This window comes from Marmota marmota, unplaced genomic scaffold (assembly GCF_001458135.2).
Source record: "Marmota marmota marmota unplaced genomic scaffold, marMar, whole genome shotgun sequence".
NCBI lineage: Eukaryota > Metazoa > Chordata > Mammalia > Rodentia > Sciuridae > Marmota > Marmota marmota.
The window spans coordinates 2,594,385-2,621,544 of NW_026000001.1; the positions used below are offsets into that span (position 1 = coordinate 2,594,385).

Below are 27,160 nucleotides of genomic sequence, written 5' to 3' on the forward strand. Positions count from 1 at the left end.
GTTAAAACGTAGTCCTGGGCCCTGTTCCCCACTCAGGAGGTCTGGGAGGGCCCAAGGAGTTGCATTATTAAAAAGTTCCCAGGGGACGCTCAGTTTCTGGTCTCAACAGTAATGGGAAATGCATTCTTTCCCAGCCCCGGGAGGTAGTTGAAGCCCGAAGGAGCTGCCCCTCCCGAGAAGGACACTGGTCCCACCAGAGGGGCGGGCCCTGTAAACTCCGCCCCCACGCTCGAGGCCTCCGTTCTCATTGGCTGCCAGTTTAGGGCTTCCCCGCGTCACAGAGCGCTCGCTCCTCCTCCCGAACGCCAGGGCCCGTGCCTCGCGCCTGCGCAGTGAAGGGGCGCTCGCGGGTCCGGCGCGTGGTGTTTGGATGGCGGAGCTCCAGGCCGAGTCCAAGCCGCTACTGGGCCGGGCCCATAGCGGCAGCGGTGACGGCGATTGCCCTCAGGCGCTGTCCACTTGCCGCAGCGTTCAAGTTGGTCCTGGTGAGCGGGCCGGGCTGGCCGGGGTCCCCCGAGGGTCCCGCGGTCCCCGCACCCGCGAGTCCTCCCGGGACCCCACTTGGCTGGCGTTCGAGCGCGGCCGGGCGCAGGGGAGCAGCTGTCCCGAGCCCGGCGGAGTTGGGGCGCTGGGGGGTCGTGGCCGGCCCCGAGGGGCCGGGGAAGAGGACGTCGGGCAGCACCCGCAGGGTGCCGGGCTGATCAGACGGCGGCGTTTCCGTGGTGGCCTTAAGGCTCCTAGGAGGCAGCACTTTCATCCCCTCCTTCTCCCTGTTTCTTGTGGGGGAAACTGAGGCCCAAGGGAGGTGTCACTCAAGGTCACAAGCCAGGAGTGGCTCATGGGGATTCCAGACTCCTGGAGTGACTTTCCTGGCCTGGTCACAGCAGGTGGGCCCCAGCAGCTGGTGGGCCTGGGGCCCTTCTCCCTCCCCAGCCTCATCCTGCCCTTCCTGTTTCTGGTCAGGGATTGCAGAATCTCTGGGAGGGTGCAAGGGTGGAGTCCACCATCCCTGGCTGACCGCAGGGGAATTAGGTGCTGGGTCAGAGGCAGAAGGAGCTGTGTCATCTTATTCAGGAAGAAACGGCTTTGGAGAGGCCCCAGACTGCCCAAGGTCACGGGTGGCTGTTGCTAGAAACACACTGGACCGTCCTGCTTTGCCACTTCCCTCTCTGGGCTTCTTCCTCCTCTGCCCTGGAGGGGACTGTGTTGGGATAGTGACCACCACCTGTGGGGTGGTGGATCCTTGAAGGTGCCTGACATGACAGGAGATAAGGGAACTAGAGCTGAGCTGGCCACGAGCTGGCCACACTGTTTCTGCCCCCAGGGAGATTCTTAAGTTGCTTCCTGGGACCAGACATCCTTCCAGCCCCTGCCAGGCTGGGACAGGATACATGAATGGTTCAGGGGACACAGGCTTTGTGTCTGGAGGGCTGGGTGCATCTCTGGGGCTGCTACTTCTTGGCTGTGTGAGGATGGCAGTTGCTTATCCATTCTGAGTCTCAGTAAAAGGGGGCCATGATAGGTGGAGGGGCCTGTGTGATTCAGAGAACATCTGAGAGGTGGTGTGGGTGCCGCTGGCCGTCCAGGGCAGGAGAGCCGTGAGGCTGCAGGTCCCAGCCTGGCCAAGTGGACTTCTGGCAGGTGTGACCCTGGCTGTTGAGACAGGAGCCAGGGTGGGCAGTGTTGATGAGGGGGTCTCAGGGCTCTTGGCCTTGTCACTGTGGTGAGGGCAGTTTTGTGTCTGTCCCAGCACTGTGCTGGGCTCTGAGATGGCCCCTGTGTTCCACAGGGAGGGGAGCTGCTGCTATAGAGTGCCCAGGGACCTGGGGGGGCCCTGTGGCCAGGTCCTTCTGGCTCAGCCCACCTAACAGGGCTCCATCGAAGGTTGGGAAGAGTGCTTTTCCCTCCGGGTCAAAATCTCCCTCTACAGCTTGAGAAATAGTTGGAGTGAGGGATCCCCAAGCCTGCAGACCCACATTTAGTGGGGTGATGGGGTGTGGGCAGATGATTGCCACCGTGATGGGCAGGTGAGCTGCCCAGGGTGAGATCCCATTCCCACAAGGTGGGGCGGTGCCCCTGGCAGAGGCAGCAGCCTGGGTAAGGGCTTGGCGGGGCCACCGTCACAATGAATGGCATGGTGGGGGACAGGGTGGAGAAACAGCACGAGCCAGTGGTGGGCAGAGGGGTCCCCCTGCAGTACCAGGCTGGACGGAGTGTGACCCTGGAGGACTCATGGGACGCTGTGTGGGCTTCCCGGGATTTGCGACAAGATCCCTTGGGACTTCAGGTGGGACTGCCTTGGATACTGAGGGCTGGGTGGGCTCTGATGGCTGGACCCAGAATCTTAGGACCCGCAACCAGAAACCAGGTGAAGTGAACCACAGGGACAGGGTGGTCTGGTGTCCGTCCCTCCTTTAGGGACCTGCGTGATGGCTGGGCTCTCAGACCCTCTGCTTCCCCGGGCTGTTCATTGCCCACTGGGTAAGTCAGCTTTGGGGTCTGCTGTGTGCTGGGCACAGAGCCAGACAGCGTCTGTTTACAGCCATTCTGGGACACCGCAGCCCCTCTGTGGGAACAGTTAGGGTCCTGAGGGTGAGCCTGTGGTTGAATGTGTGGGGACTGAGCCAGTCAGCCCGGGGAGGTGACTTGCTGGCTGTGCTGTGAGGGGCGGGAGGTGCCCATGAGCAGCTGGCCAGGCTCTTCCTGAAAGCCCCCCTCCGTCAGGGGCTGGCTGCGTCCATCACCTGGGCCTCCAGGAGGCCCCACCTCCTGTGCCCTGAGAACCAACTTGTACATGGTGAAGGACACAGCTCCCTTTGCCAGGGAGGGCCTGGAAGAGGCCTGGCATTTGGGTGCTGCCTGGGCTCTTCCCTGGGTGACTTGGGTTCCTGGTCCTGGGGCAGGGACCAGGAGGGAATGGGACTCTGCTTGGTCTCTGTATTCGATGCTTTCCATTTTATGTGTCAGTGTTAATTCTGTGACCTCGGTGGGTGGAGTGGGCTGGTCGTGGTGGCCCATTATATTGTTGGGGATGCTGGGGACATGCAGGAGGCTGGTGGTGGGACCCAGCGGCTAAGGAGTGACACAGCCCTGTCATGGATCATACTTGGGTGCCAGACTGGCTGGGGGCTCTTGTACTCCGTTTTGTACCTCACAGCGTCCTCTCAGAACCGGGCAGTGGCTGTCAGCACTCCTGCCGGGCAGAATGGAGTCACCTGCAGAGCCTGTTCCCGGGTGGGAGAGGTCTCTGGACCCCAGTCTAGCACTGGGGCTCTGCAGAGTTCTGCTGCTCTCCATAGGGCTTTGCTGGGGGCAGGTGTCCTCTGCACTCTGTCCTCTGGGCAGTGGTGGCCTGAGGGCAGAGCTGCCTCTCTCTAGGCCTGGTGCCAGGAGCTCAGGCTGCCACGCTCCTCTTCTGGTGGGGACCTGCGGAGGCCAGGTGTCAGGTGCTGAGCTCAGGGTGAGGGATCTGTGGCTAGTGGTCGTCTTCTGTCAGACCACCATGGAGGGTGAAGCCACATGATCCTACATGGTCACTGGACGTGTCCTCTCTGCCCACAGCCGCCGTGGCCAGTCGGGACCTCTGCATCGACCAGGCTGTGGTGTTCATTGAAGATGCTATGCAGGTGAGTGCGGGCTCCCTGCCGCTGCATCTCCCTGCCCCTCCAGTCCTTGCTGTCCTGGGTCAAGGCCTCAGCTGCTGGCCTGCGAGTTAGAGTAGCATGACAGCGGGCCCTTGGCCTGGTGGCTGTCCTGGAGTTCTTGCTGTGAAGAGGTAGGTGACTGGGTACTGCGGTCCTTGAGGTGTTGATTCACCACATGCCAGGTCCTGTCCTGGGCCTCCCCGCTCCAGGTCCTAGGTGGGGCTACATCCCAGAGGAGGACATAGTGCTGGGGACAGCGGCAGGCCTCACACATAGAAGAGCCTCGTAGGTAGGCAGGGACATAGTTGTGCCTTCTGCAGATCTTCCCCAGTGTCCCCTTAGTCAGCTGGCCTTTGGGGAACTCTGTTTGCCTGGCAAATCTGGCAGCTTGAGAGGGTCTACAGCTGCAGCCGGGGGGCACCTGGGGCCGGGTCCACGCGCCGACACAGATCCTGCCTGAGAGGGACAGAATCCATCCCTACCCCTGGGCTTGTCCGAGTGGGTTGCTGGGTGTGCCCTGTGTTGGCTGTGCCTGTGGTAATGTGGGGACGCCCGTCAGGACTTCCGCATTGCCAAAGGGCCCTGCTCACGTCCTCCCTGTGACCCTTCCCTCCCAGTACCGCTCCATCTCCCACCGCATGGACGCCGGCTCGATGCGGCTTTACCGATGCTACTACTCGAACGCGTGCCAACGGTGAGACTGCACCTGTGGGGTGTGGGGTTCCATGTCCTGCTTGGTGGGGGTGGTGGCCTCACCCATTCTAGACTCTACCTGCCTCTGTCCAGGTGGGCACCCTCCCTGTGGGCTCAGACGGGGCGTTAGTCTCCCTGAGGCAGGAGCCCCCGTGAGGGCAGTGGGGCTCCGGGTGATGAGAGCTCCCTTCTCAGGATGCGCGGCCAGCCCAGGGCAGTACTGGGCCGGGAGGTGCCAGCCCCTGCTGTCCCCGAGCGGCCTGCCGTTTGCCTGCCAGGCACTTCTTGGCTCTGAGGGCAGCTGCTGCTTGTGCCTTAACCATGTTCTGTCTCCTTCCCAGGATCCTGAACTTCACCATTTTCTCCATCCTGGCCTTGGCCTTTACTGAGAGCCCGTGTTCGCTCACGAAGACTGCCGACGTGCGCTACCGCTCCCTGCACTGGGAGCCGCCCTGTGGCCTGACCGAGGGCATCGAGGGGCTGTGCTTGCTGGTCTTCATGACCGACGTGTCTGTGAAGGTATGGTGGGCGGCCGGGGTGCCTCTGGGAGTACTCAGAGGCTGACCTTTGTGGGGGGACAGTGCGGCCACACAGGAGGACTGAGTGGTCTCACCTAAGGGCACCCTGTCATCCCCTAAAGAGGAGGGTGTGGGACAGAAAGGGGTCTCTTGCCCACACAGTGGCTGCTGCACATCTGACTCTCAATTCTGTCTGTGACAAGATCCCTCTGGAGGCTGCAGGTGGCCCTTCTGGCTCATGTGGGCCTGTGGCTCTGTCGGCCTAGGAGCCTCCAACTCCCCCACTGGGCACGGAAGGGCCGGCACTCTGGGGGCTGTGTGAAGCCTTCCAGAACTGTGGTCCCAGGGCCCCCATGGCCTGGGTCAGGCTGCACGTGCCTCCTGGTTGTGCGGTACCTTTGCTGGGAGCCTGCCTTGCAGTCCCTCCTAGGAGGGGTGGGTTGCGTGGCTGGACCCTGGGGGGTGTGCAGAGACACGCAGGCCCTGGCAGCTCTTCCATCTTTTTTTTTTTTTTTTAATTAGTTGTTGGTGGACCTTTATTTATTTATCTTGCTTATATGAGGTGTTGAGACTTGAACCCAGTGCCTCACCCGTGCTAGGCAGGCGCTCTGCCCTGAGCCCTAGCCCAGCCCTCCCCATCTCTTTTTAACCCAGAAACGGTCAACAGGTCTGGGGATTTTTAAACTGGAACCAAAACGGGTAAGAAGTTGATGTGAGCTGTTCTGAGTGGCTGGTGCATTTGGTGGTCTTTAGACGAGAGTGGCCACCTGCTCTTATCTGCAGGGGTGACCTCAGGAGGCTGTCTTGCTGGTGGGAGTGGCGGTTAGGACAGGGAAGAGCAGACTAAAAGCCCAGCCCACGTTACCTCCTGCTGTGGTCCAGGTGCCCTGTGCTGGGGCGCTGTCTTGTCCGTCCCCCCAGGATGCCTTCCCAGCCTGCCCTCCTGCACTGGTGGCTTGCATGGGCAAGTTGGGAACCCTGTGACCAGGGAGGACGCTGAGGCCCGCGAGGCTGAGGGCGAGGCCTGAGGTTGCACAGCTAGTGGTGGTGCTCTTGGCCAGAGGCTACTTCCTGACCACGTGGAGGTGGCCCTGTGGGGCAGTCTCCTGCTCTGTGGGCTCCTCCCGTGGGCACTGACGTCCCCGCCTGGCTGCAGGCGCGTTGCTCACCGCTCCCCCTCGTCTCCTGCAGTGCTTCCTGGTCGGGCGCGCCCAGTTCCAGAGGAATGTGTGGCTGCTGGCCTACGTCGCGGTGCTGGCTGTGTCTGTTGTGGACTGGACCGTGTCCCTCTGTCTCCTTTGTCAGGAGGTGCGTGGTGAGGACATTCTGAGGTGGCGGAGCTCCCTGGGGTTGTGGGGCACAGGTGTTGCTGTCCGTTTGCCTAGCGCTGCCCTCACCCTGAGCCCTTGGGCTCCTGCTGGGCAGGGAACATGCTCCCACCTGCGCATGGGGACCCGCTGCCTGGAGAAGGCAGGAGGCGTCCTTGGGCATCCCGAGCGTGAGAGGGTGACCTGGGAGCACATCCTGGGCCTCTAGCTCCTGGGCCTCTAGCTCCTGGCCCTCAGCCCGCCTGGCAGCCAGACTCACTTGCCTGGGTCTCCATGGAAGTGCCACCCTGGTCCCTTGCTATGCCCAGAGCCCTACCCCAAGCTCTGTGCAACCTAGCAGCATTGCACAGCCACAGCCACCCCAGAGTCCTGACCGCAGGGCCTTTGTTCCCTGCAGAGCACCCTTGGTGCCTTGGTGGTGTCGAGCGGTGACAGGTTGGCCGCTCTCAGCCGCGTCTGTTGGGGTCTGTGGGGGAAGGAGAGCCATCGGGTGCTGTTGTAGGGAGAAGTGGAGAAAGACCACGCAGATACCGGGGAACCAGAGGAAGAGGTGGGGTTGTTGGCATATTGGCACCCGAAGCCCCTGGGAGGGGACTCCAGAGCTGGGACCCTCCTTGCCTTTGGACCTCTGGGAGGGGTGGCCCAGCGGGGGCTGCTGCTGGGAATGCAGTAGAGGAGGAAGTGTGGTGCCCTCCACCTCCAGCTGGCAGACCCAGGCCCATGAGCGCAGGGAGCCACTGCCCGAGAGGGAAAGCCCCCCCATGGCCTCCTGCTGCTATGAGGGGCAGCCTCTGGCTCTCCCATAAGTGCTGCCCTTCTCTCGGCTGAGAAGGGGAGGACAGCCCAGCAATCGTGAAGCTGAGTGACAGGGCATCCGCCTGACTGGCCAGCAGATATTCTAACCCATGGGCTGAGTTACCAACCTGACCTCACTGAGAAGGGCGAGGAGGGGTGGTGGGAAGAGTCCACTGGTAAGCACGAGCAGGCCCCCGCCTGCCAGGACCCATGCACGGCACGGAAACAGCCCTGGCTGTCCAGCTGGTCATATCCTAACTGACCTTTGTCCTTCCCTGCTGCTGAGTGGGGCTGTCATGCTACATGGCCTGTGGGGGGAGCCCTGTGATGCTGGACCACAAGACCAGAGCCTCTGCCTGTGGGCAGCCTGTGACTGCGTCTGGGCATGTGGGGTACCCATGCCTCTGCAGAGCCGGGGCAGGCTGGAGCCCCTAGCTCTGTTAGGTCACCTCTATTCCCTTTGGCCTGCTCAGCCCATGCCCGGGGCTGGGGCCCTTCCAAGGATGACAGATGCAACCCAGAGAGGGCCAGCAAGTTCCTGGATGGGTCACTCTAGAGGGCCTGCCGTGCCGGGGGCTGGTGGACCTTATCCAGTGGGACCCAGGTTCTGTGTGAGGGAGAGGCTGCTGATCCCTGAGGAACGCCAGACCCAGGTGTCATTCCACAGTGCAGCTGGCTCTGTCATGGGGGACCAGGGCAAGCTAGAGAGGAAGGGATGGCCGTGACATGCCACTGAGCTTGGCAGGCTGGTGCTGAATCCAGCAGGGCCCTCGATGGGCCTGAGTCCCCTGGGATGTCTGCCCCTGGGATAGCAGGGGTGGGTACAAGTGAGGACACAGACAGGGTTCTGAGTCTGCCCTGGGCTCTTCCAGCGTCTGCGCATCCGCCGCCTCCTCCGCCCCTTCTTCCTGCTGCAGAACTCCTCCATGATGAAGAAGACCTTGAAGTGCATCCGGTGGTCGCTGCCAGAGATGGCCAGGTGTGCTCTGGGTTCCTGGGGCTGCAAGGCTCCCGTGCAAGTGCATAGCCTGAGGGCCTGAGGATTGGCCTGGGCACTCCTGCCCAGAGTGCTGCCTGAGAGGCCCACTGGGTGCTTTGGCGCTCTGAGGAGGTCATTGGATCTGGCGGGCCCCTTAAAGGCCCTGGCAGACCTGCTGCTCCTCCCCTGTGGCTGCTGGTACTGGGGTGCCCCCTGACAGGTCTTTGCTTGCCCCTGTGCTCCCGTGGTGGTCCCCTGCCCCTGCTCCGCCGTCTCCTTCCACTCTTTCCACCCGCAGTTCTGTGGCTGCTGCTGGGTGTTAAAAAGTTCAGATGGCGTCCCTGCTTGCAAGTCCTTGTCATCACCAGAAAGTTGGGGCTTTTGGGGCCATTCTTAGCTCTCCATAAGTCCCCTCCCCTGCCCACAGAAATGTCACTCATGGTCCTCCCTCTGCCTTGAATCCCTTCCTTGGTGGCACATCTGGCTGATGTCCCTCTCATTCAGCCGGAAAGATGGAGGTGGCCTTGGGCCCTGGGTCATGCCCCTGGGGTTGTCTTTGTCCCACCACAGAAGGCCGGCTCTGCGAGGCTGGAGCAGGCCATCTTCCAGCCTCTTGGGCTGAGTGCTCAGCAGATCCTCTGGGGACAGGAGGGGATGGCTGTGCCTGACTCTGCCCCAGGTGCCCCCTAGGCCAGTCGGCTGGGGCCTACACCTGGTGGGTGCTGAGCCCCGCCCTCTCCCCAGCGTCGGGCTGCTGCTGGTTGTCCACCTCTGCCTCTTCACCATATTTGGGACGTTGCTGTTCACCGTGGGCGAGGAGGTGAGGTGGTGGGCGTGGCCAGAGGTGGGGCTGGGCTGTCCTCTGCACTGGCTAACCCTCAAGCAAGGTCTGCGCACGGTGTCTGTGGAGTCAGTAGGCTGGAGGGAGTGAGGGCCGGCGCGGCCCTGCCTGAGCTGTGTAACCAGGAGTCATGTGGCCCACCTTGAGCCCAAGGTCTATCTTCAGGGGCCCTAGTGCTCCCAGCGCCCCACTGCTGGGGCCCTGATGGCCCCAGTTCTCCTGGGCTTGGGGCCACTGTTCCCATCCTGCGCCACCCCTGCCACCTTCCTGCCGGTTGTCCAGGAGGTAGTTCCTAGGTCCCTCCCCAAGGGGCTACCGGGCCTCACACTGAGCCTTCCTCTGCACCCCTCCTTGACTGGGGCCCCTTGGGTCTGCACTGGCTTCTGGGAGTGCCCCTGCCAACACATCCTTGTCTCCAGCCCTTGACCCTGATCCCCGCTCTGCCCAGCCCCAGCTGAGCCTTTGACCCCCAGCAGATTGGTGTTGTATGAGGGTGTGCCCCTGTCACCTGGCCTCAATGCCTGCTGTGGGCCCCCCACTTTCCATCCTCTGTGTTTGCCCTCATGTCCTGGCTGGGGTCACTGTCTGCCTCAGGCCTTGGCCACCCTCTTCTTTACTCCTTTGTCCTGGGATGTGGCTGGTCGTGGTCAGCAGTCAGGGCTGGTTTTTGTGAGTTTGAAGAACCTCTAGGGTTGGGCTGTGCCGCCCAGGAGGGGAGCCAGGTGCGCTCCTAACCCGGGAGAGGGGTCAGCCTGAGCCACGGCCCCACGTCTTCATGTCTCTGTGCGTGAGTGTGCCTGTGTGCACCTCCGTGCTTGTGTCTGGGGTGTGTCTGTGTCTGTTGGGTGTGTCCCTAGGTGACAGGGCAGTTGCTGGACTGTGAAGGTGGCCCTACTGCTGACCCCCAGTGACTGTCCCATGAGGGTGGTCGTCAATTCCCGCTTCCAGAGCCCAGGGGAGGCGGAGTCAGTGTGGGTGGAGGTGTCCTTAGCCTCTAGCCTGGGAGTGCTAAGTGTCCCCAGCTTCTGGGAGTGTGGCTCCCCCTCCAGGTGGGTCTTGGCCCCAGCAGGGGAGCTGGCTGAGCAGGGTGACGTTGAGCACCCGCAGGAAGATGCTGCCCTTGGTCTTGGCAGAGCCTCGCTCCCTGCCTGGCTGGAGTGGGCGGGGCGGGCGGTGGTGACTGGCCCCGTGAGGTTCTTACCCTCTCTAGCATGGCCTGGAAGGCAGGCTGGGAACCTGCGCCTGTAGGTCTGGGTGGCCTTGCTCAGTGTCCCCTGCTCGTGCCCACTGTCCCAGTGCCTGACCTCGTTTCAGCCCTTTGGTAAGCACAGTCCGGGGCCAGCCTGCTCGGCATGCGGGCTGTCCCCATGCAGTCTGGTTGGAGGTGTTTCTGAGGACTGGGGTTGGTGTAGGGCCTTGGTCCCATGGAGCAGTGTACTTCCCACCTCTGGACCGTGCCCCAGGCCAGCCTGTCATTGCTGGCAGTGGGTGGGGCAGAAACCCTGGGCTCAGGCTTCCTCTGCTCCCCCACAGGGTGGGCCTTGGGTTGGGGGCTTGGGGTCGGAGGGTCCCATGGGGCGGCCCCCACAGGAATTGACTGTAGAGGTGTTGGCAGGAGCCCTGCTGGGTTCAGGTCCTGGGCGATGCCTGCCTTCCTGGGGAGCTGCCCCACCAGGGGTGGCCTTGTCTGGAAACGGGTGCCGGGTGCTGTGCGCTGGGTGCCAGGTGCCGGGCTGAGGCCTTCCTCGGTCAGCTCAGAGCCCGCTAGGCCTGGGGGGTGGGTTGTTTCAAGCCCAGGAGGGCCAAGCTCACATCCAGTTGCTGCCCACCCCCTGGCCCTTTGCGTTCTTGCTCCATCCTGGCCCTGCTGAGGCCCTGTGGGGGCTGTGTGCCAGACAGGCCCCTGGAGCCTGTGAAGTCCTCCCCTCCAGGAGTTTGTGGTGCCCTTGCCACCAGTCCATGCTCAGCACACCTGGGCGGGTGGGTGGAGGAGCAGTAGATGAGGACAGCTTGGTGGATGGTCCTGGCTGCTGGGTCCCAAGGTCGGCCGACTGGAGGCCCAGCCGTGGGGTGAGGGCCTGTGTGGCTTCCCAGAGCCTCCTCTGCTCTCGGCAGGACGAACATGAGAAAAAGGAGAGGCTGACCTATTTCCAGAACCTCCTGGACGCCTTCACTTCCCTCTTGGTGCTGCTGACCACGGCCAACAACCCTGACGGTGTGTGCGGGTGGGCAGGGCAGGTGGCCTGGGCGGAGCCCCGCGGCCTGGAGGGAGCGTCCAGGGCTGTCCGACCAGGGGACGGGTGACTCTGGAGTCCTCTGTCCTTTTTTCCTGTTTTTCACCCCTCTCTCCCTTCTTGCTGCTTGTCTTTCTGTCTGGCTCCTTGTTTTCCTGCTTCTCCTGCTTCCTGCATCTTGCCTCCTTTCTCCTTGGAGAAGCTGACTGTGAGCCGTGTTCTCTGTGTGACGATGAATGGCGGTGGTCAGTGGGCCCTCTGGCAGCCTCACTGGGGCCCAGCCACTTTCCCTGCCGCTGCCCAGGCCCAGCGTGAGGTGCGTGCTGCTGGGGAGGATTGCAGGCGAGAGACCCTGGGGTCTTGGCTGGCTGTGATGGGTGCTGGTCCCCCACCTGCCCAGGTGCAGCTGTACCCAGAAGGGAGGCCTCTGGCCTCGTGGGCTTGGCTGTGGCTCTGCCACGCTGGCTGGTGCCTTTCATTTGGGCTTAGGGATGCTCGCACCAATGAGGCCTTCCCCATGGGCAGCCTGGGATGCCCACCCGGGAGAGCCAAGCACCCTGCCCTGAGCTTGGTCTCCCTGTGCTGTGAGACCCAGCCAGTCTCTGTGGGGAAGGGGATATGGCCGCAGGGAGGCTGATCTCAGCTTGGCTCAGGGTTGACTGTCCTCTGTGGACCTCCATGGGACCTTCCTATCCCGGGAAGGGCCCAAGGTGACAGGCTGGGGTTCGAGCCAGAAACCTTACTTCTCCCACAGCCTCCTGTGCTGTGGGGCGTCTGGCCCGAGTCACATGGGAGCTGGGAGGGTCCCCGCGGGCTTGAGCCTTCTGTCTCTGGTCCCTTCCTTGCTCAGTGATGATCCCTGCGTATTCCGAGAACCGGGCCTACGCCATCTTCTTCATCGTCTTCACCCTGATAGGTGAGCGCCCCGTCGGGCGGAGCCTCCCAGGTCACAGCCCCGGTGCTCAGGTGTGCCCTGACCTGGACCCCGCAGACACCTCCCCCGCCCGGGTCCTGCCTCCCTGCCACCCCTGGCTGCCCTCGTCCATCCTTCCACCCGGGCCGGCCTGGCCTGCTTGTGCCCACTCATAGATGGGGCGTGAGGCCCTTGAGGTGTTTGTCCTGCTGCGAGCAAGGAGTCTTGCGGCCACCGTGGTCTCTAGTCCTCTTTGTGCCCACTCACCTTGCCCAGGGGAGTGTGTAGGACCTGCCATGCTGGGGCTCCAGGCCACTCTGAGCTGACCGAGGCTTTTCTGTGGCAGGGAGCCTGTTCCTGATGAATCTGCTGACCGCCATCATCTACAACCAGTTCCGGGGCTACCTCATGGTGAGGCGAGCTGCGTTGCGGGCTGTGTCTGGAAGTGTCCTCAGACCCAGCGTGGAGTGGCCCCAGCAGGCCAGGGGGTAGCCCTCAGCCTTGAAGGCCATGTGGGTCAGGCAGGGGCCACTGCCTCCCGTGAGCCAGCCGGGACACACCCTGTGTCATTGCCTTGAGTCATTGTGGGAGTGCAGGAGTTGTTGCCGTGGCTACCCAGGGTCCCCAGAGCTGTCCCAAACCTTAGAGTGAAGCTGCCAGGGACCCACACAGGAGTGAGCCAGTGGGCTTCACTTCCCCTGGGCCTTGGCCACCTCCCTCCTTTGAGGACAGCCCCCCTGGGATCTGTCATCCCCTGTTTGAGGGGTGAGAGGCCGAGGATGGCTGGCTTCCCTGGAGGCTGCTGGGGCCTCCCGTCTGCCCACCGTCGGGGGACGGGGAGGGGTAGGGGCCGGCGGGGTGTGGGGGAGTCCACTGCTCAGAGCGTCCTCCTTGCAGAAATCTCTGCAGACCTCGCTGTTCCGGAGGCGGCTGGGGACCCGTGCTGCCTACGAAGTCCTCTGCTCCCTGACAGGGTAGGCTGGGGTTCTCCAGGCCTGCGTGTGGCCAGGGCCCTTTCTCCCCAGGAAAGGGGCTGTTGCCCTGGGTGGGGTCTGGGCATCCCCGAGGGGTCTCCCCAACAGCCCCTGCTGTCTGGCCACGGGCTCGGGTTCATGTGGAATCCTGAAAATACTCTCTGGGCTCCTGCTGTTGTCATGTCTGCCTTGGCTCCTGCCTGGGCCGGGCGTCCACTCTGCTGTGTTGTGGACGTGGTCAGAGAGCTCAAGGGCATCACTGAGAGCATTCTGGACCTGCTGCTTGGTGGCAGTGGAGTCTGCTCCTCTGAGGGGGACGAGTGTCTCCCTGGGTCTTAGATGCTGGTGGCTGTACCACCCCTGCAGGGGGGGTGCTGCTGGGAGGTGCCCCTCAGGCAAGGCCCTGCCCAGGGCAGTGAGGGTATTCAGGACAAGTGCCGGGGAGGCCGGGGTGGGCTGCCACGGGGCAGTGCTCACTGGCGGGTTTCCGTCCCACAGAGTTGGGGTGATGCCCCAGGACTTCCTGCAGGTGCTTGAGAAAGCCCAGCTGAGCAGTTCCCAAAAGCAGGCCGTCATGGAGGTAGCTGCTCCCATGTCTGCCCAGCCTGTGGGCTCTCCGAGGCCAGCGCTCACGGCCCGTGGGGTTGGGGCTGGGGCGTGGCAGTCCCCTTGCGGCCTGCTGACAGGCTTGCCTCCGCAGAAGGTGCGCTCCCTTGATGGTGTGCTGCTGTCAGCTGACGAGTTCCAGAAAATCTTCAGTGAGGTCGACAGAGGTGTGGTCAGAGAGGTAACGGGGCGGGCCTGTGCCGCCTGCCCAGCCCAGGGCCACCAGGGTGCGCGGGGACTCTGCGTTCTTCTAATGCTGTCTGCTGGGGTCTTTCCCCTCATGGGCAGTGGGTGGAGGTCATTTGGCTTTTGCAAACTGGGGAGACTAGGGCGGGCTGGGGCCATGAAGGCCCAGGACTGGAGCCACGTCCCTGCTCTGGCCTTGTCCTTCCCCGTCTGCCAGTTTGCTCTGGTCTGAAGAAATAGACCAGCGCTGGGAGCTGGCCTGGGCCAGGCTTGCCCGGGGAGCTGCCTCCTGGGGTCCTGTCCGCCCTGGAGGTGGAGTACTGTCTCTGCACAGCCTCCACCTCTCATCCTACCATGGACCTTGGCCTCCAGTTCAGCACTGTGTAGAGGTTCTGGTGGGCGGAGGTGCCTGGAAGGAGCAGAGGTGTCCTGGGCAGCAGAGGGGCAGTGGAGGGGCTGCCATTTCCACTCCTTGGCCTGGGGACCCTGCAGGAACCTGAGCAGGGCTAGAACAGGAGGCAGAGCCCTCTGCATCCTGCTACGTTTGTGCAGGGAGGCCGCGGGAATAAGCCTGCACCAGGGGCTGCAGGCTCAGGGCCTTGTCTGACATCCTGGGGCTGGGGGTCGAAGATCAAGGCTGGCTCCTCCGAGGCCTGTCCTTGGGTTGCAGGTGGCGAGAGCCTTCCTCACGTGGTCCTCCCGTGAAGGCCTGTGTTCACTTGCTGAACTCTCAAAGCCCCATTTCCAGGTGCAGCCGCCCCTGGGGTACCGGCCTGCGCTGAGCAGAGGGACAGTTGGGAGGCAGCGCTTGCCCTGGGCTGTCGGCTAGCCAGGCTCCTGCTGGCCCCCCGTGGGCTCAGCCTGTCACGTGTTTTCTTCAGGACGTGCTTTCCTCAGGTGTCTCTAGGCCACCTCGACCTGCATGGGATGGTGTGTGAGCTTGTCCCTGTCATCGTTTGGGGTGTCCCTCCTGGGGCCTGGCAGTGCTAGTGATACTTCAGCAGGGGACCCTGTGTGTGTTCAGCTACCACACCCCTGCTTGGGACAGGGTGGCTCTGAGTTGTCAGGTGGAGTCACCTGGAGGTGCAGAGTGAGTGTGTTGGAGGTCAGCGTGGATTGGGGAGGGCCTCGGCCAGCAGGCCTCTGTGTAGCCTGCTGCAGGGGGTGGCTCCTGCCCCAGGTGGAGGCCCCCTCTTTAGCACCAGGGCCCGGAGCGTGGTGGGTGTGTAGTGGGCGGTGTCTCTCCTGCAGCTGGCCACCCAGGGTTCTGGTTCCCCAGCTCTCCCAGTGATGCCCACTGGCCTCTGGCTGTCCCTGGCAGCCGTCTGCAGACCTGGGGGTACTGTGGTCACAGTCACATTCACTCTCCTGCCCTCTCCCAGTGCCAGGACCTGTGGGTCATGAGACGGTGACCCACCTTCCAGGAGGCAGGGAAGATAGATGGGCTGTGGCTGTCGAGATCCAGGGCAGCAGGCTAGGGCGGGCTGGGGCCACGAAGGCCAGGACTGGAGCCACATCCCTGCTCTGGCCTTGTCCTTCCCCGCCTGCCAGTTTGCTCTTCCATGGGTAGAGTTTGGGGTAGAGTCCTGAGAGCTGTGGTGCAGCTTGTTTGGATGCCACCCTCTTCCCCACAGGCTGCGGGCAGGGGGCGTATTTCAGTTGGAGTGAGGAGCAGGAAGGCTGGACGTTGGGTGGAACTCAGGCCCTGAGCATGCCAGGCCAGGGCTCCACACTGAGCGACCCCTCCAGCCCTTGGACGTTTTTATTTTGAGACAGGGCCTCGTTAACGTTGTGCTGACTGGCCTTGAAATTTGAGGTCTTCCTGCTTCAGCCTCCAGAAGGGATCATAGGCCTCCACCACCATGGTGGGTAGGTTGTGGTTTTTGGTGGCCCCTTCAGAGTCATGGGCACTCGGGAGGTCAGCTCCTGTCCATCATCCTGGCCCTGCCCAGGTTGCTGGTCCATTCATGCTGATGAGCTGCTGACGAGCTGCAAGTGAGACCGCCCTGCCAGTTTCCAAAGAAGCCTGTCCTCTTAACGAGGGGCTTTGGGTTAAAGACGAGGCGGTGGCTGTAGTAGACAATAACAAAGGGTGGCGAAGCCCCCTCGCTGCCCCTGGAGGCCACCCATCCGATCACATGATTTGTCATTCCACGTCACATGCAGCATGGAAGTGCTCTCTCCGTGTGACTGTGCGGTTGTGATGGGGTGCTCAACTCTGTTGGCCAAGGTGTCCGTGTGTGGTCAGGCACAGAGTGGACCCCTCCCCAGGCCGCTCAGTCCTCTGTGGTGCGGCTCAGCTCTCAGGTGGTGGGCATGCAGGAGGCAGTGGTCCCTGGTATGGCACCTAGGCTGCCAGTGGTCAGGGTGTGCTGGAGGTAGGTGGCCTCTGGGTGCTGGCCTCCACGTCGCCAGGTCAGGCTGCAGCTCTGGGTCACCTGGAGTACCAGGTGGCTGGAGGACTCTGGATGTCCCCCTATCACACCCCTGCCCCACCCCAGAGGGCACCCAGAGCCTGCACTCCCACCACGTCCAGCGTTCCTCATGCTCACTGGTGGCCAGGGATGTTGTTGGGGACTGGCCTGTCGCCATGGGGCAGGTGGTGAAGGATGAATTGGGAGCCCAGGGACGGGACCTGACTGCTGAGGCCTCTGTTCCCATGGCCCGGCGTGGTTGGCCTCTGAGCTGCGTGAGTCTGAGGCCACGGCAGCCCCTGCCCCTTCTGAGTGCAGGCCCCGTGCTCTCCTCCTGCAGCCCCTCCTCTGCCTCCGCGTCTTGTGGAACACCTTGTGGGGACGAACTGCTCTCTTTCTGCCCACCTGCCGCAGTGGCCTCTCATGTGGGGCTGGCCGGCACTTGACCTGTGGCCTTTGCCACAGAAATGGTGTCCAACTTCACTGGGTTGAAAGGAAATGCCCACGTGTGGTTGGCGACTCCCGTGGACACCTGAGCACCTCCTTCCCTGCTGAGTCTCTGGCTTTCTGTGTGGTTTGCCGGGTTGTTCGTCCCCATCCTGTGCACACGGGAGGTGTCTGAAGCAAGGCCACGGAGCTTGGGAAGTGCTGGTCTCGTGAGGGGGCCAGGCCGGAACTCCCATGGCGGCGCTGGGCTCCTGCTGCCCTTGGCGCTCCCACCGCGCCTGGCTGTGTCAGGCTGTGAGCCGGGCACGCACCTAACATGGCCGTGGGTCCCAGGGTGGCTTGCTGAGGTGCCCGTGGGGTTGTGGCTCCCTGGTGGCGGGGAGGCGGTTTGGGACTGCTTCCTCGACGGCTGGGCCTGCCGCCGTGTGGTTCTGAGCTGCGGGTTCCCTCCTCAGCACCCGCCGAGGCCCTGCTACCGGTCCCCGTTGCTGCAGAGTGCCCAGTTCCTCTTCGGCCACCGCTACTTTGACTACCTGGGCAACTGCATCACCCTGGCGAACCTCGTGTCCATTTGTGTGAGCGCCGGCTGCCCCTGTTGGTGTGGGAGGCGGGTCTCTCAAGCCCCCTGCCCTGGCCGTGCTGCCTGCCGTGTGTCCTGCTGGCCCTGTGAGCTGCCCTCTGCTCTGGCTTCGTAGGTGTTCCTGGTGCTGGATGAGGACGTGGCCCCCAGTGACCGGGACAACTTTGTCCTAGGGGTAAGCCCTGGGATCCCTGGCCTGGCAGGCCGTCCGCTGTGTTGAGGAGAAGTGAGGCAGGGTGGCCTGGTGCAGAGCACAGCGTGGCGCCGTGGCAGGAGGCCGGGAGAGCTGGGGGCCCGTGGGCAGGGTCTTCCTGGCCCTCCGCTCTCAGCTGGCAGCTGGCTGTTGGCCCTGGACCTCATGTGGAGAGCTCTGTTAAATCCCTCAGAGAGCTGAAGTTCTTCTCCCGGGCAGTAGGTAGAGCCACCAGCACCCTGCTGTGTCCCCTGCCTTAGGGGCTCTGCCGAGTCCCTGAAACCATGCCTAAGAATAAAGCTAAGAGTGAAGCTCGATTTGCCAAATTAAAAAGTGACCTCGTTGTCACGTGAGGCCTGGAGTGGAGGGTGTCACTCCATCAGTGTGGGGGTTGCGCTCTACTGGCTTCCGCTTCTCTGGGAAGACCACGTTTCCCGTTTCCCCTTCTTCATGTCGGGCTTTTCCCTGGCCGGCGCCAGGGGGCTCCCGGGCCCTGAGGGCCGGGTGGTGCCGGGCTGGCTGCTCTTCCTCCTGAGAAGCCTGGGGCAGGCCTGCCTGTCTGTCTGTCTTAGCTTTGCTTGTCTTTCTGTGCTGGAGTGAAGCCTGGGCCTCCTCGTGCCAGGCCAGCCTCCGCCTCTCAGGCCGGGCTCCTCCAGGCTGTCCACACTGGAGCAGCGTGCTTGTCGGGAGGGCCACCAGGCGGACCCGCAGGCAGCCAGCTCTGGCCCTCCAGGGGGCTCCATGCTCAGCCCCTCCACGCAGCCGCCTCCATGCAGTCGGGTGTTTGTTCCTCCTCCTCAGTGGTCACCTCCTCCCAGGAGGACGGAGGCCACGTTCACTTGGGAGTAGGAGGCAGGCCACACACCTGGGAACGTGACCTGCGCCTCCCTGAGGGCTGTGGGCCTGTGGTGTGGGAGGGGTGCTGTGGCCGCCTGGAGGGGAGAGCCACTGGCTATTTTATTTACCGGTGGAGCCACCTTTGGCGAGGAGCCCCCCCAAACTCTCACCAGGGACTGGGAAGCCACCTGTGAGCCGGGAGCCCTGGGGAGGCCTGGGTGGGGAGACGGGCAGAGCGGGGTGCCGGGTGCTGTGGTGTCGGGCAGGGGGTGGTGTGGCCGCAGGGCCGCGATGGCTGAGGCGCCTCTTCCCTCAGGTGCTCAACTGCGTCTTCATCATGTACTACCTGCTGGAGTTGCTGCTCAAGGTCTTCGCCCTGGGCCCGTGGGGCTACCTGTCCTACCCCGAGAACCTGTTTGATGGCCTCGTCACCTTGGCTCTGCTGGTAAGGCTGGAGATGCCCGGCCATCCTCTCGCGTGGTGTGGGCTCGGCCTGTGGCTTCGGGCTGTGCTGGTCTGAGGCTTTGCTGAGGACCCAAGTGCCTCAAGGGACGGGGGCTGGCCTAGCCCAACTGAGCTGCTTGGCAGGTACCGGGGGCTGCAGGAGGTGGGGTTTCTACAGCGTCCAAGTGCAGTGGAGTGAGGGCCCCTCAGGCCCGCACACACTCCACCCTCAGTGTGACCTTGGGTGTGGGGGAGGGCCTGCTGGTGTGCTCAGGTGCCCAGGGTGCCCTCAGAGGAGTGTCCACGCCTTGCCCCAGATGCTGGGCCTGGGGGCGGGGCAGCAGGACGCTGGAGTGGTCCACGGGAGCATTTGCCCCTGACCACACTGCAGGAGAACTCGGGGCCTTCCCGTCTGTCCTTGATTGAGCTGCTCCTGTGTCTGCAACTCCTAGGCCAGAGTGACACAATTCCTGTCATCTGGAGCCAAACCATGGGGGTGCAGACGGAGCTGACCTCTGCCTTTGGGGAGAACACGTTGGTCGCGCGCCAGCTCGGGTCGTTGGAAGGCTGCGGGTTGGCGTTGCTCTACAAGGCTTTCTTTTGTCATTGAAGGTTTTGGAGATCCTCATGCTGGCTGTGTACGGGTTCCCCTACCGAGGCTGGTATGTGACCCAGGAGAACCCTGGGGGCCCCATTGGCAGCCCCACCCCGTGCCTCCGGTGGCCCAGGCCTTGCCGAGGGCTCTGCGTGGTGCAGCAGGCGAGCTCGGCCAGGGCGGGGCCTGCCTGGTGGGAGGGGGGCAGCCTCTTTGTGCTCGTGAGGGTCTGTTCTGGTGCCCCAGGCGTTGGGCAGTGGCCCCCTTGAGGTGCCCTCCTGAGCAGCAGGGGTTCCTTGTCCCAGCACTGCCATGGGCCTGTGGCCCCTGAGGTGCTGAGGACCAGAAGCAGACACTCCCCGAGCCCCCAAACTCAGGCCTGGGGACTGGTGATCACTGGGGTCAGCTGGGCCCCTCTGCTTCAGGAAGGTCCTGGAGGGAGTACCTGTCCTATGTGGGACCTTTGGTTGTCCCCTTCCGCAGTCTACCCCCTGTAAGTGGTGGGGCTAGGGCTTGTGCCCATGGTCCCCGGTTCTGGCCAGTCAGAGGGCACGTGTGGTGGACGCCTGCTGGTGTGGTGCCTGTCCCAGGATCTGTCAGGAACCGGTTGGTGCTGCGAGCATGTCCCAGAGCACAGTGCAGGCCAGGACGGGTGGCCCCGTCGTGGAGGGGCTTGGGGGCTGGCCTGGGCCCAGAGCTTGCAGGAGGACACAGTGCCGGGACCTGGGTGCCCTGCAGGAGCTGCGTGGCCAGCACCTTGGTGGCAAGAGGCTGTGCCGCTTGCACTCCAGGACAGGCGTCCCCTTGTCTCTAGTGTGCACTGTACCCTGTCCTCTTCTTGGTCCTTGCCGGGGAGTGGTGGGTGGATGTTCTGGGCAAGGGGCACACAGAGAAACCCCAAGCAGGGCCAGGTGGGGCAGGGCCAGGTCAAGGGGTGGGACTGAGTCACAGCACAGGAAATGGGGTCTGGGGTGAGGGGCACAGGAAGAGGGTTGGAGGTCAGGGGCCGAGGAATGGGGTGGGAGACACGGAACAGTGGAGGGTGGGAGTCTGGAAATGGGGTCGGGGAAGGGCCTGTCCTGCCGGGATCTGAGCGCCCAGTTCAGGACTTCAGTGACCTTTATAGATTGGGTCTTTGCCCCGGGAGGTGTGACCGTGAGGTCCGTGTGTGGCTGTCTGCAGGCCATGCCCTACTGCGTACCTCCGTCCCCTGGTGGGTCTCTGGCCTCCACTCTGCCCGTGCATCTCCCCAGGAAGCCAGAGATGCGGGGCCTGCTGTCGCTGTGGGACATGATGCGGCTGGTGAACATCCTCATTGTGTTCCGGTTCTTGCGCATCATCCCCAACATGAAGGTGCGTGCGCTGGCCTCTCTTGTCGTCCTCAGCACTATGTGGCTCTGGGACAGGCAAGTCTGAGGCCACGGACCGTCCCCACCACCCCAGACGCCCTTGGGCACACCTCAGCCATGCCTGCATCTGAGGTGGGGCCACAGTTAGAGGCAGGCGAGTCCAGCCCTGTGTGTGGTGAGGATCAGGGCCAGCGAGATTGGGTGTGCGTGCCCTCGGCTGTCCTAGGAACCCGCGTGCTGGAGATGGCGGAAAGGCTTTGGTGTGGTAGTGAGGGGCAGGTGGGGGGTGGCTGGTGGCCTCTCTGAGCCCCTGTTTTTCTAATGTGCCCTCAGGAGCCGCAACCTGTGGGCAGGCAGGTGGTCAGTGGGTTCAGGCGCAGCCCCTGGAGTGGAGGCAGAGCGCTGCTCCCATCCTAAACTCTTTATGGGAGAGGTGAAACTGAGGAGGTCAGACCCCCCTTCCAGGTGTCTTGTTCCTTCCTCCCACCTCTCCCGAGGGTGTGCCATTCCCCTGTGCTCGCCGCAGCAGTGGGTTTACCATGGAAGGTGGCTGGGGTCCTGGGTGCAGATGGAGCTGCTGCGTTGGAGCCTTCTGCACAGGACATGCGTGCATACACATGTGTCCACATGGAGTCACACTGTGCACACACGGCTGCATGCAACTGCAGGGCCCACATGTGCAACCATGTGAACTCTAGACGGCACTCCTGCACACAGCCATAGAGGCACATGCAGTCACATACATGTCCACATAACCACGTGCAGTGACGCATGTCCACATAAGCAGGTGCAGTCACATACATGTCCACGTAACCCATGTAGTCACATGTCCTCGTAACCATGTGCAGTCACGTGCTCATAGCACAGCACATGCATACATGTCATCGCATCATCCACAGTGTGCACACCGCACACATGTGGGTTGTAGGTCTGCCATGTCACACATGCTCGCAGGACGGTGTCACATGCACACTGTTCAGGCACCTGTGTGCATGTGGGTGTCTGGCGTGGGCTTGCACCCTCGCCCTTGTGGTGTCCACCTGCTGGCGCCCCTCTGCCTACAGTGTGCGGGGGGGTGGGGTTGCAGGCCTGGCTGGCCGGTGGGGATCCGTCTTAGTGGGCACCTCCAGGGCTGTTTCCTCGGAGCTGCCCTGGCCCACGGGTGGGCAGGCAGACTGGTCTGAGGCCCTGGACACGGGGGCTCTGCCCAGGGGCACAGGACTAGGCCTGCGAGGCGGCCGGCCATGTGAGGAGTTCCTGGCACAGGTGGGTTTAGGCATTTGGGGTGTGGATGTGTGTCGATGGGTGTAGGTGTGGTGTGTGGACAGGTGTATGGGTGGCGTGGTGTGTGCAGGTGAGGGGGTGTGTGGGTAGCCAGGTGCACATCTAGGTGTGTCCAGGTGTGTGTGGGAGGTCATGCACCTGTCTAGGTGTGTCCCAGTGTGTGTGGCTGGCTTTAGGATGTGTGTACCTGTGTGTCCCGGTGGGTGTGGGCAGCTGTGGGCTGAGTCTGTATGTCCAGGTGTGTGAGCAGTGTGGGGACAGCTGTAGGGTGTGGCCAGGTGTGGCCATGTGTGGGTGGGTGGCTGCTGGGTGCCTGTGGGTGTGTGGCTTGTGGCTTGGTGTCCATTTTGCCTTTCTGTTCAGGGTCATAGAGTGGGTGCTGGTGTCCCTCAGTGGGCGGGAGGAGTGAGAGGCTGTGCTTTCTTCCTACCTGCAGCTGATGGCCGTGGTGGCCAGCACCATCCTGGGCCTTGTCCAGAACTTGCGGGCATTTGGCGGCATCCTGGTGGTGAGTCCTGGAGGGTGCTAGTGGCGGGGGACCAGGACCCTGGGCAGTGGACTTGGGTGGACTGGCCTTCCATAGTGGCTGACGGGAGCAGCGGCTGGCCGACTTTGCCCTGTGGGCAGCAGGGTCCCTGCTTGGGGCATCAGCAGGGAGGTGAGGCCAAGGAGGTACAGGGCTGGGCAGGAAGCCAGGTTGCTCCCCTTCCTGGAGGCGGGACCTGGGGCTGTCATGGGTGGGGCTGGATCGGCATTCCTTTGCCAGGAGTCTGGGATGCCATCCCAGGGCCACCTTGTCACTGGGGACTGGATGGCTTTGTCTGCTGGCTGAGCTTGGGAGGAGGGGCCCCATGCTAGCTGGGGTCCCTGAGCCGCCTTTCATTGGTAGGCAGCACCCAGGTCCCCTGGGGAGCATGGACATACCTGCCCAGCTCCACTGGCACCTGAGGTCACCTGGCCCCGGAGGTTGACAATGTTTTGAAGTAGTGGGGCTCATGGTTGGGGGCAGTGGCCAGGCTGGGAGCCTGTGCCCAGGGCGGAAGGCTGTGGCCTCTCAGACCCTGGCTGGCTCTGGGCAGTCAGGCTGATGGGGCTGCCGGGCTCCTAGGTGGTGTACTACGTGTTTGCCATCTTAGGGATCAACTTGTTCCAAGGTGCCATCGTGGCTCCTGGCAATGACAGGTGAGGGGTCCCTGCTCCCCTTGTGGCCCCCCCCGTGCCCTGCCTGGGGCTCCTGAGAACCACCGCTCCCATACCCCTCTCTGAGTCCAGGCTGCAGAAGTGGGTGGGATGGGGGGTGGGCAGTACAGGCCCAGAACCTGGAGCCCCACTGTGGCCCCGGAGCCCAGAGGAGCTGTGTCCGTGGTCCTGTTGCGTGGGGGACACTCTGCTCTTCCTCCTTTTTCCCAGGGGCCTGAGGGAGGTCCTGGCTGAGCAGGGGGCTAGGGCAGTGCTGAGTGCTGCTTTTCTGGCCCCTGTTGCTGACAGGGGTGTTGTGTCCCCAGCCTGGCCCACGACAACGGCTCAGCGCCCTGTGGCAGCTTCGAGCAGCTGGAGTACTGGGCCAACAACTTTGATGACTTTGCGGTGAGTCCTGTGGCCTGACCCCTCCCAGTCCCGGCTCCCTGCCCCCAGGCCCCCCTGCCCCCCCTACGGCCTGCTCCCCTGCCCCCCTCAGGGACTCTCCCGACCCCTGCTCTGCCCCGCAGGCCGCCCTGATCACCTTGTGGAACGTGATGGTGGTGAACAACTGGCAGGTGTTCCTGGAAGCCTACGAGCGCTACGCAGGCAGGTGAGCCCCACCCCTAGCCAGGCTCCCCCAGACGGCTGCCGCCTCCGCTCCAGGTGCCCCGGCTGGCTCCACAGTGCGGGGTGGCTGGCCGCTCATCCTGGCCGACCTCGTGTCCCATCTACACTGCTCCTGGGCGATGGCCGAGGACGTAGGTACTCTCTCTCGGGTGTGGTGTGGAGGCGCTGGTGGCCTGCTGTGACGGGAATTCCGTGGGCTGGGCCAGGGAGATGGCAGGACAGCCCTGCCCAGCCCAACAAGGGCCTGGCCTGGAGGCCTAGGTGTGTGTGGTGCTGAGCTCCCACGTGAGCTCGTGGCCTGGACCCTCCTGCGTGAGCTGGTGCCGGGGGGTCTTCAGTGGGGACACCAGTGCCCCACACCAGCTGGGCATGGATGAGGTCCTGACAGGTGTGCATGGTGGGGTCAGGACTGGACCTCCCCGCTCTGCTTGCCCCAGGATGCACCCCCTGTCCCCCACAGGTGGTCACTGGTCTACTTCGTGTTGTGGTGGCTGGTGTCGTCCGTCATCTGGGTCAACCTCTTTCTGGCTCTGCTTTTGGAGGTACCGGAAGTCCCTGCCCAGGCCTGTCTCGGTTTCTCGCGTGTCAGTTACTGGTGGGAAGCTGGGGCTGGGCCTTCTGGTCTTTGGATGGCTGTGCTGGGCTGGTCTGGCCGTGGGTGCGGCTTGCCCTGGCTGCTGGGCTTTCTTGGGACACGCCTGACGCACGCAGCATGGTGGTGCTGCTCAGGCCCTGGCCTGGTGCTGAAGGAGGGGCCCCAGCCCGTGCCACGGCAGGAGTGAGTATCTCGCTGCCGGAGTCCAGGCGTCCAGGGTGAGATGCCCACCCTTGCAGTGATGCTGGCCACCTGGGCCCAGGAGCAGCAGGGCTGGCCTCACACAGGGCCCACACTCACTGGCCGCCCTCCTCCCTCCCGCTCCCCAGAACTTCCTTTACAGGTGGGACCCCCGCAGTCATGAGCGGCACCTCTCGGGGATGCAGCTGACCGCAGAGCTCATATTCAGGTGCGTTACTGGGAAGCCACTGTGAGCAGCCTCCTGGGGTGAAGTGCAGCAGCAGGCCCTGATGGGTCTCCCTGCCACCATGTCCCTTTCTCCTGAGCCACAGCTGAGCAGGTCACAGCAGCTCAGGGCCAGGGCCAGGAGTGGGCTGGGGCTCTCTGCTCGACGCGGCTCCAGCACGTGAAAGAGCCCCCCCTTTCAGTTTCCTGGCCTCTGGGTGCTCCTGTGACCTTCCTTCCTGTGACCATTTGAATGCCTCTGTACTGGTCCAGGAAGGTGGCCAGTCACACTGGAGGTGGCCTGCTGAGGGTCTCATTTCCTGCACGGGTGCCAGCTGTGCCCAGCGGGTGTCTGGGCTTTTACGGTCTGTCTTTGCTTCCCCGCACTGCTGGGGCCGGAGCCACCGCGGAGCCCCGGCAGTGCCCTTCCGGCCTGTGCTGGTGTCTGTGAGCCTTGGTGGCGCTGCTGGCGGCCCTGCGTCTGTCCCGAGGCTGGGTCTGGTCCTTGGGGTCCCAGTCCCTGTGTGTTCGTTCCGGCCCGTCTGGTTTGGGGACCCTCCCCTAAGCTGTGGCTCTCACCCAGCGCCTGGTCCTCTGCCTCACAGGGACATCCTGGAGGAGCCCAAGGAGGAAGAGCTGATGCACAGGCTGCGTAACCACCCGCACGTGCGGCTCTGCAGGTGACGCTCTGACGGCCCCTGGCCAGCCGGCAGGAGAGAGGCTGGTTGGGGATGAGATGGCACATGACCAAGCAGGACAAGCCTGTGCTCTGACTGACCACCTAGGGGACAGCAGGGGGACAAGGAAGCCAGTCCCTCTTTTGCTGCCCTTCAGCCGCTGCGCTGTCGGGCTCTCCAGGTGGCCGCGCCCTGCTGCCGTCCTTCCCCAGCTGCTCCCGGGAGGCACTTGCTTTTCTGTTGTGGAGGCGACTCTGGGGCCTTGAAGCCAGCCTGGAAGCCAGAGGCGGTGCCTTCACTGCTGGAGGCCTCCAGGGACAGGGCCGCGTGGGCTGGGCAGGTCCCCTGCAGCCTCGGGCCTGGGGGTGCTGGTGGTCGGACACGGGGGAACCTGGGTGTGTCGTTACGTCACGGGTTGTGCGCGTGATGGGGGCCGGGTGTTTCTGTGGATCAGAGTGCCAATAATTCCACGGTGGCCCGCGGAGGCTGAGACGTCTGTGCTTTCTACCCACGCGGGGCCTGCTGCTGGGGCAGGGCTGCTCGGGAAAGCGCGAACACCTGGCTGAGGGGCTTCCTGCCACTGCACGGTGGCCTGCAAGCCCGAGGTGGCCCTGCTTGGGCCAGGGTGGGGAGGGGGAAGTGGGCGTGTGCGACAGGCCGTGTCATCTCTCGATCCACTCTGGACCCAGGTTGGCCCAGGGCTCTCGTTTGGGGCACCAGCTCAGGGGGTTGCTGCCTAGTCCCTGGAGCCCCTTCATGGAGGAGAGCGTTGGGTGGACGAGTGAGGTCTGCCGTGGGCTTGAAGGGTGAGCGCCTGGCAGGACACAGGCGCCCTAGTCTTGCCAGCTTGTGTGGAGATGGGATTTGAGGATGACATCCTGGAAAGGGGCCCAGGGACACTGTGTAGCCCCAGAATGTGGGATCATGAGGATCTAGGTGGTTGTGACAGCACATGCTGGCTTCCTGTGGCTCCTGGTGTCCCCTGGAATCCTGTGCCTGTGCCTGACACTCTGCCTTGGTCGCTGGGCCTCCTGGAGCAGGCTGCCTCTGAGGGGGGGGCTGGTTAGGGCAGAAGGACCCTCAGGGCTGGGCTGCTTGCTGCTCTGGGGACAGGGTGGGGCCTGCCACCCCTTGCTCTTAAGGTTCGGGCGCCACCTGGTGGTGGCATGGGTTCCGCTGATTTCTTTCCAATGTGCGGTGGGCCCTGGGACCCCGTAAGCCACTGCTGCCATCTGGGCGGCACCTTCCCTGTGGACGTCTCCCGAGTCCTCTGAGAGGCCAGGCTGGTCTGACCTGTCTGAACTGTGGAGTGTCCCATCTCCAAATGAGCCTAGTCCTCGGGGCACTTGTGGGATGGACAGCTGTGCCCTCTGTCCTGCCTCTGTGCCTGTCCCTCCCTGGCCCTGCTGTCCACCTGTGTCTGGGCTGGGTGCAGAGCCACCTCTATGGCTTTTCTTGCCAGGTGGTGGATGATTCTGGGCGACCTGTGCTGCCCTCAGGAAGGAGGCTGGGAGCGCTGTCCCTGGAGGAGTGTGTGGAGGGGAGGGAGGAGCCTGGCTGGGCCTGCTGGCGCCTGTGGACTGTGGCCTGAGGTCTTGCGGGCATTCTGGGGGCTCCTGACAATTTCATATGCGCTGAGTTTGACAAAGATGGGCCCTGACTTGGCTGTGCTGGTCGGGGGCAGGGGGCAGCCCTGGTGCAGTGACCAGTCCACCCTCTTCCTTCTCAGCAGGCGCTCTGTGGAGCGCGGTGGCCATGCAGCTGTGATGGAGAGCACCCCCTTGAGGAGTGTGCTGGCCCCTCATGGCCCTTGCAGCAGC

General features: G+C 63.5%; 1 protein-coding gene across 18 annotated transcripts; it reads left to right on the forward strand.

The window, feature by feature from the left end:
- The first annotated feature begins 302 nt into the window (after positions 1-302).
- Positions 303-25,824, forward strand: Tpcn2 (two pore segment channel 2). Of its 18 annotated transcripts, none has more exons than XR_007349311.1 (25): positions 303-485; positions 3,562-3,626; positions 4,262-4,338; positions 4,679-4,856; positions 6,047-6,163; positions 7,851-7,957; positions 8,702-8,777; positions 10,914-11,013; positions 11,883-11,948; positions 12,292-12,356; positions 12,843-12,919; positions 13,418-13,499; positions 13,620-13,706; positions 17,028-17,147; positions 17,268-17,327; positions 18,499-18,627; positions 19,239-19,288; positions 20,475-20,574; positions 22,218-22,362; positions 22,991-23,036; positions 23,265-23,441; positions 23,564-23,646; positions 24,124-24,205; positions 24,588-24,667; positions 25,269-25,497. XR_007349311.1 is itself a non-coding variant. In XM_048807814.1 (25 exons), the coding sequence occupies exons 1-24, from the start codon at positions 371-373 to the stop codon at positions 24,620-24,622; spliced, it is 2,130 nt and encodes a 709-aa protein (XP_048663771.1). In that variant the 5' UTR covers positions 303-370; the 3' UTR covers positions 24,623-24,667; positions 25,269-25,824. The 18 variants fall into 18 exon arrangements, 6 of the variants coding, with proteins under 6 accessions (XP_048663771.1, XP_048663772.1, XP_015358776.1 ...); XR_007349314.1 differs by having other exon boundaries at positions 23,343-23,441; XR_007349313.1 differs by having other exon boundaries at positions 22,291-22,362; positions 22,963-23,036.
- The last annotated feature ends 1,336 nt before the right edge of the window (positions 25,825-27,160 follow it).

Coding starts and splice junctions, on each gene's coding strand:
- Tpcn2 (XM_048807812.1), top strand. CDS start 371: ATGGCGGAGCTCCAGGCCGAGTCCAAGCCGCTACTGGGCCGGGCCCAT. Junction 13,500..13,619: donor AAAAGCAGGCCGTCATGGAG/GTAGCTGCTCCC, acceptor TTGCCTCCGCAG/AAGGTGCGCTCCCTTGATGG. Junction 17,328..18,498: donor GGGACAACTTTGTCCTAGGG/GTAAGCCCTGGG, acceptor CTCTTCCCTCAG/GTGCTCAACTGCGTCTTCAT.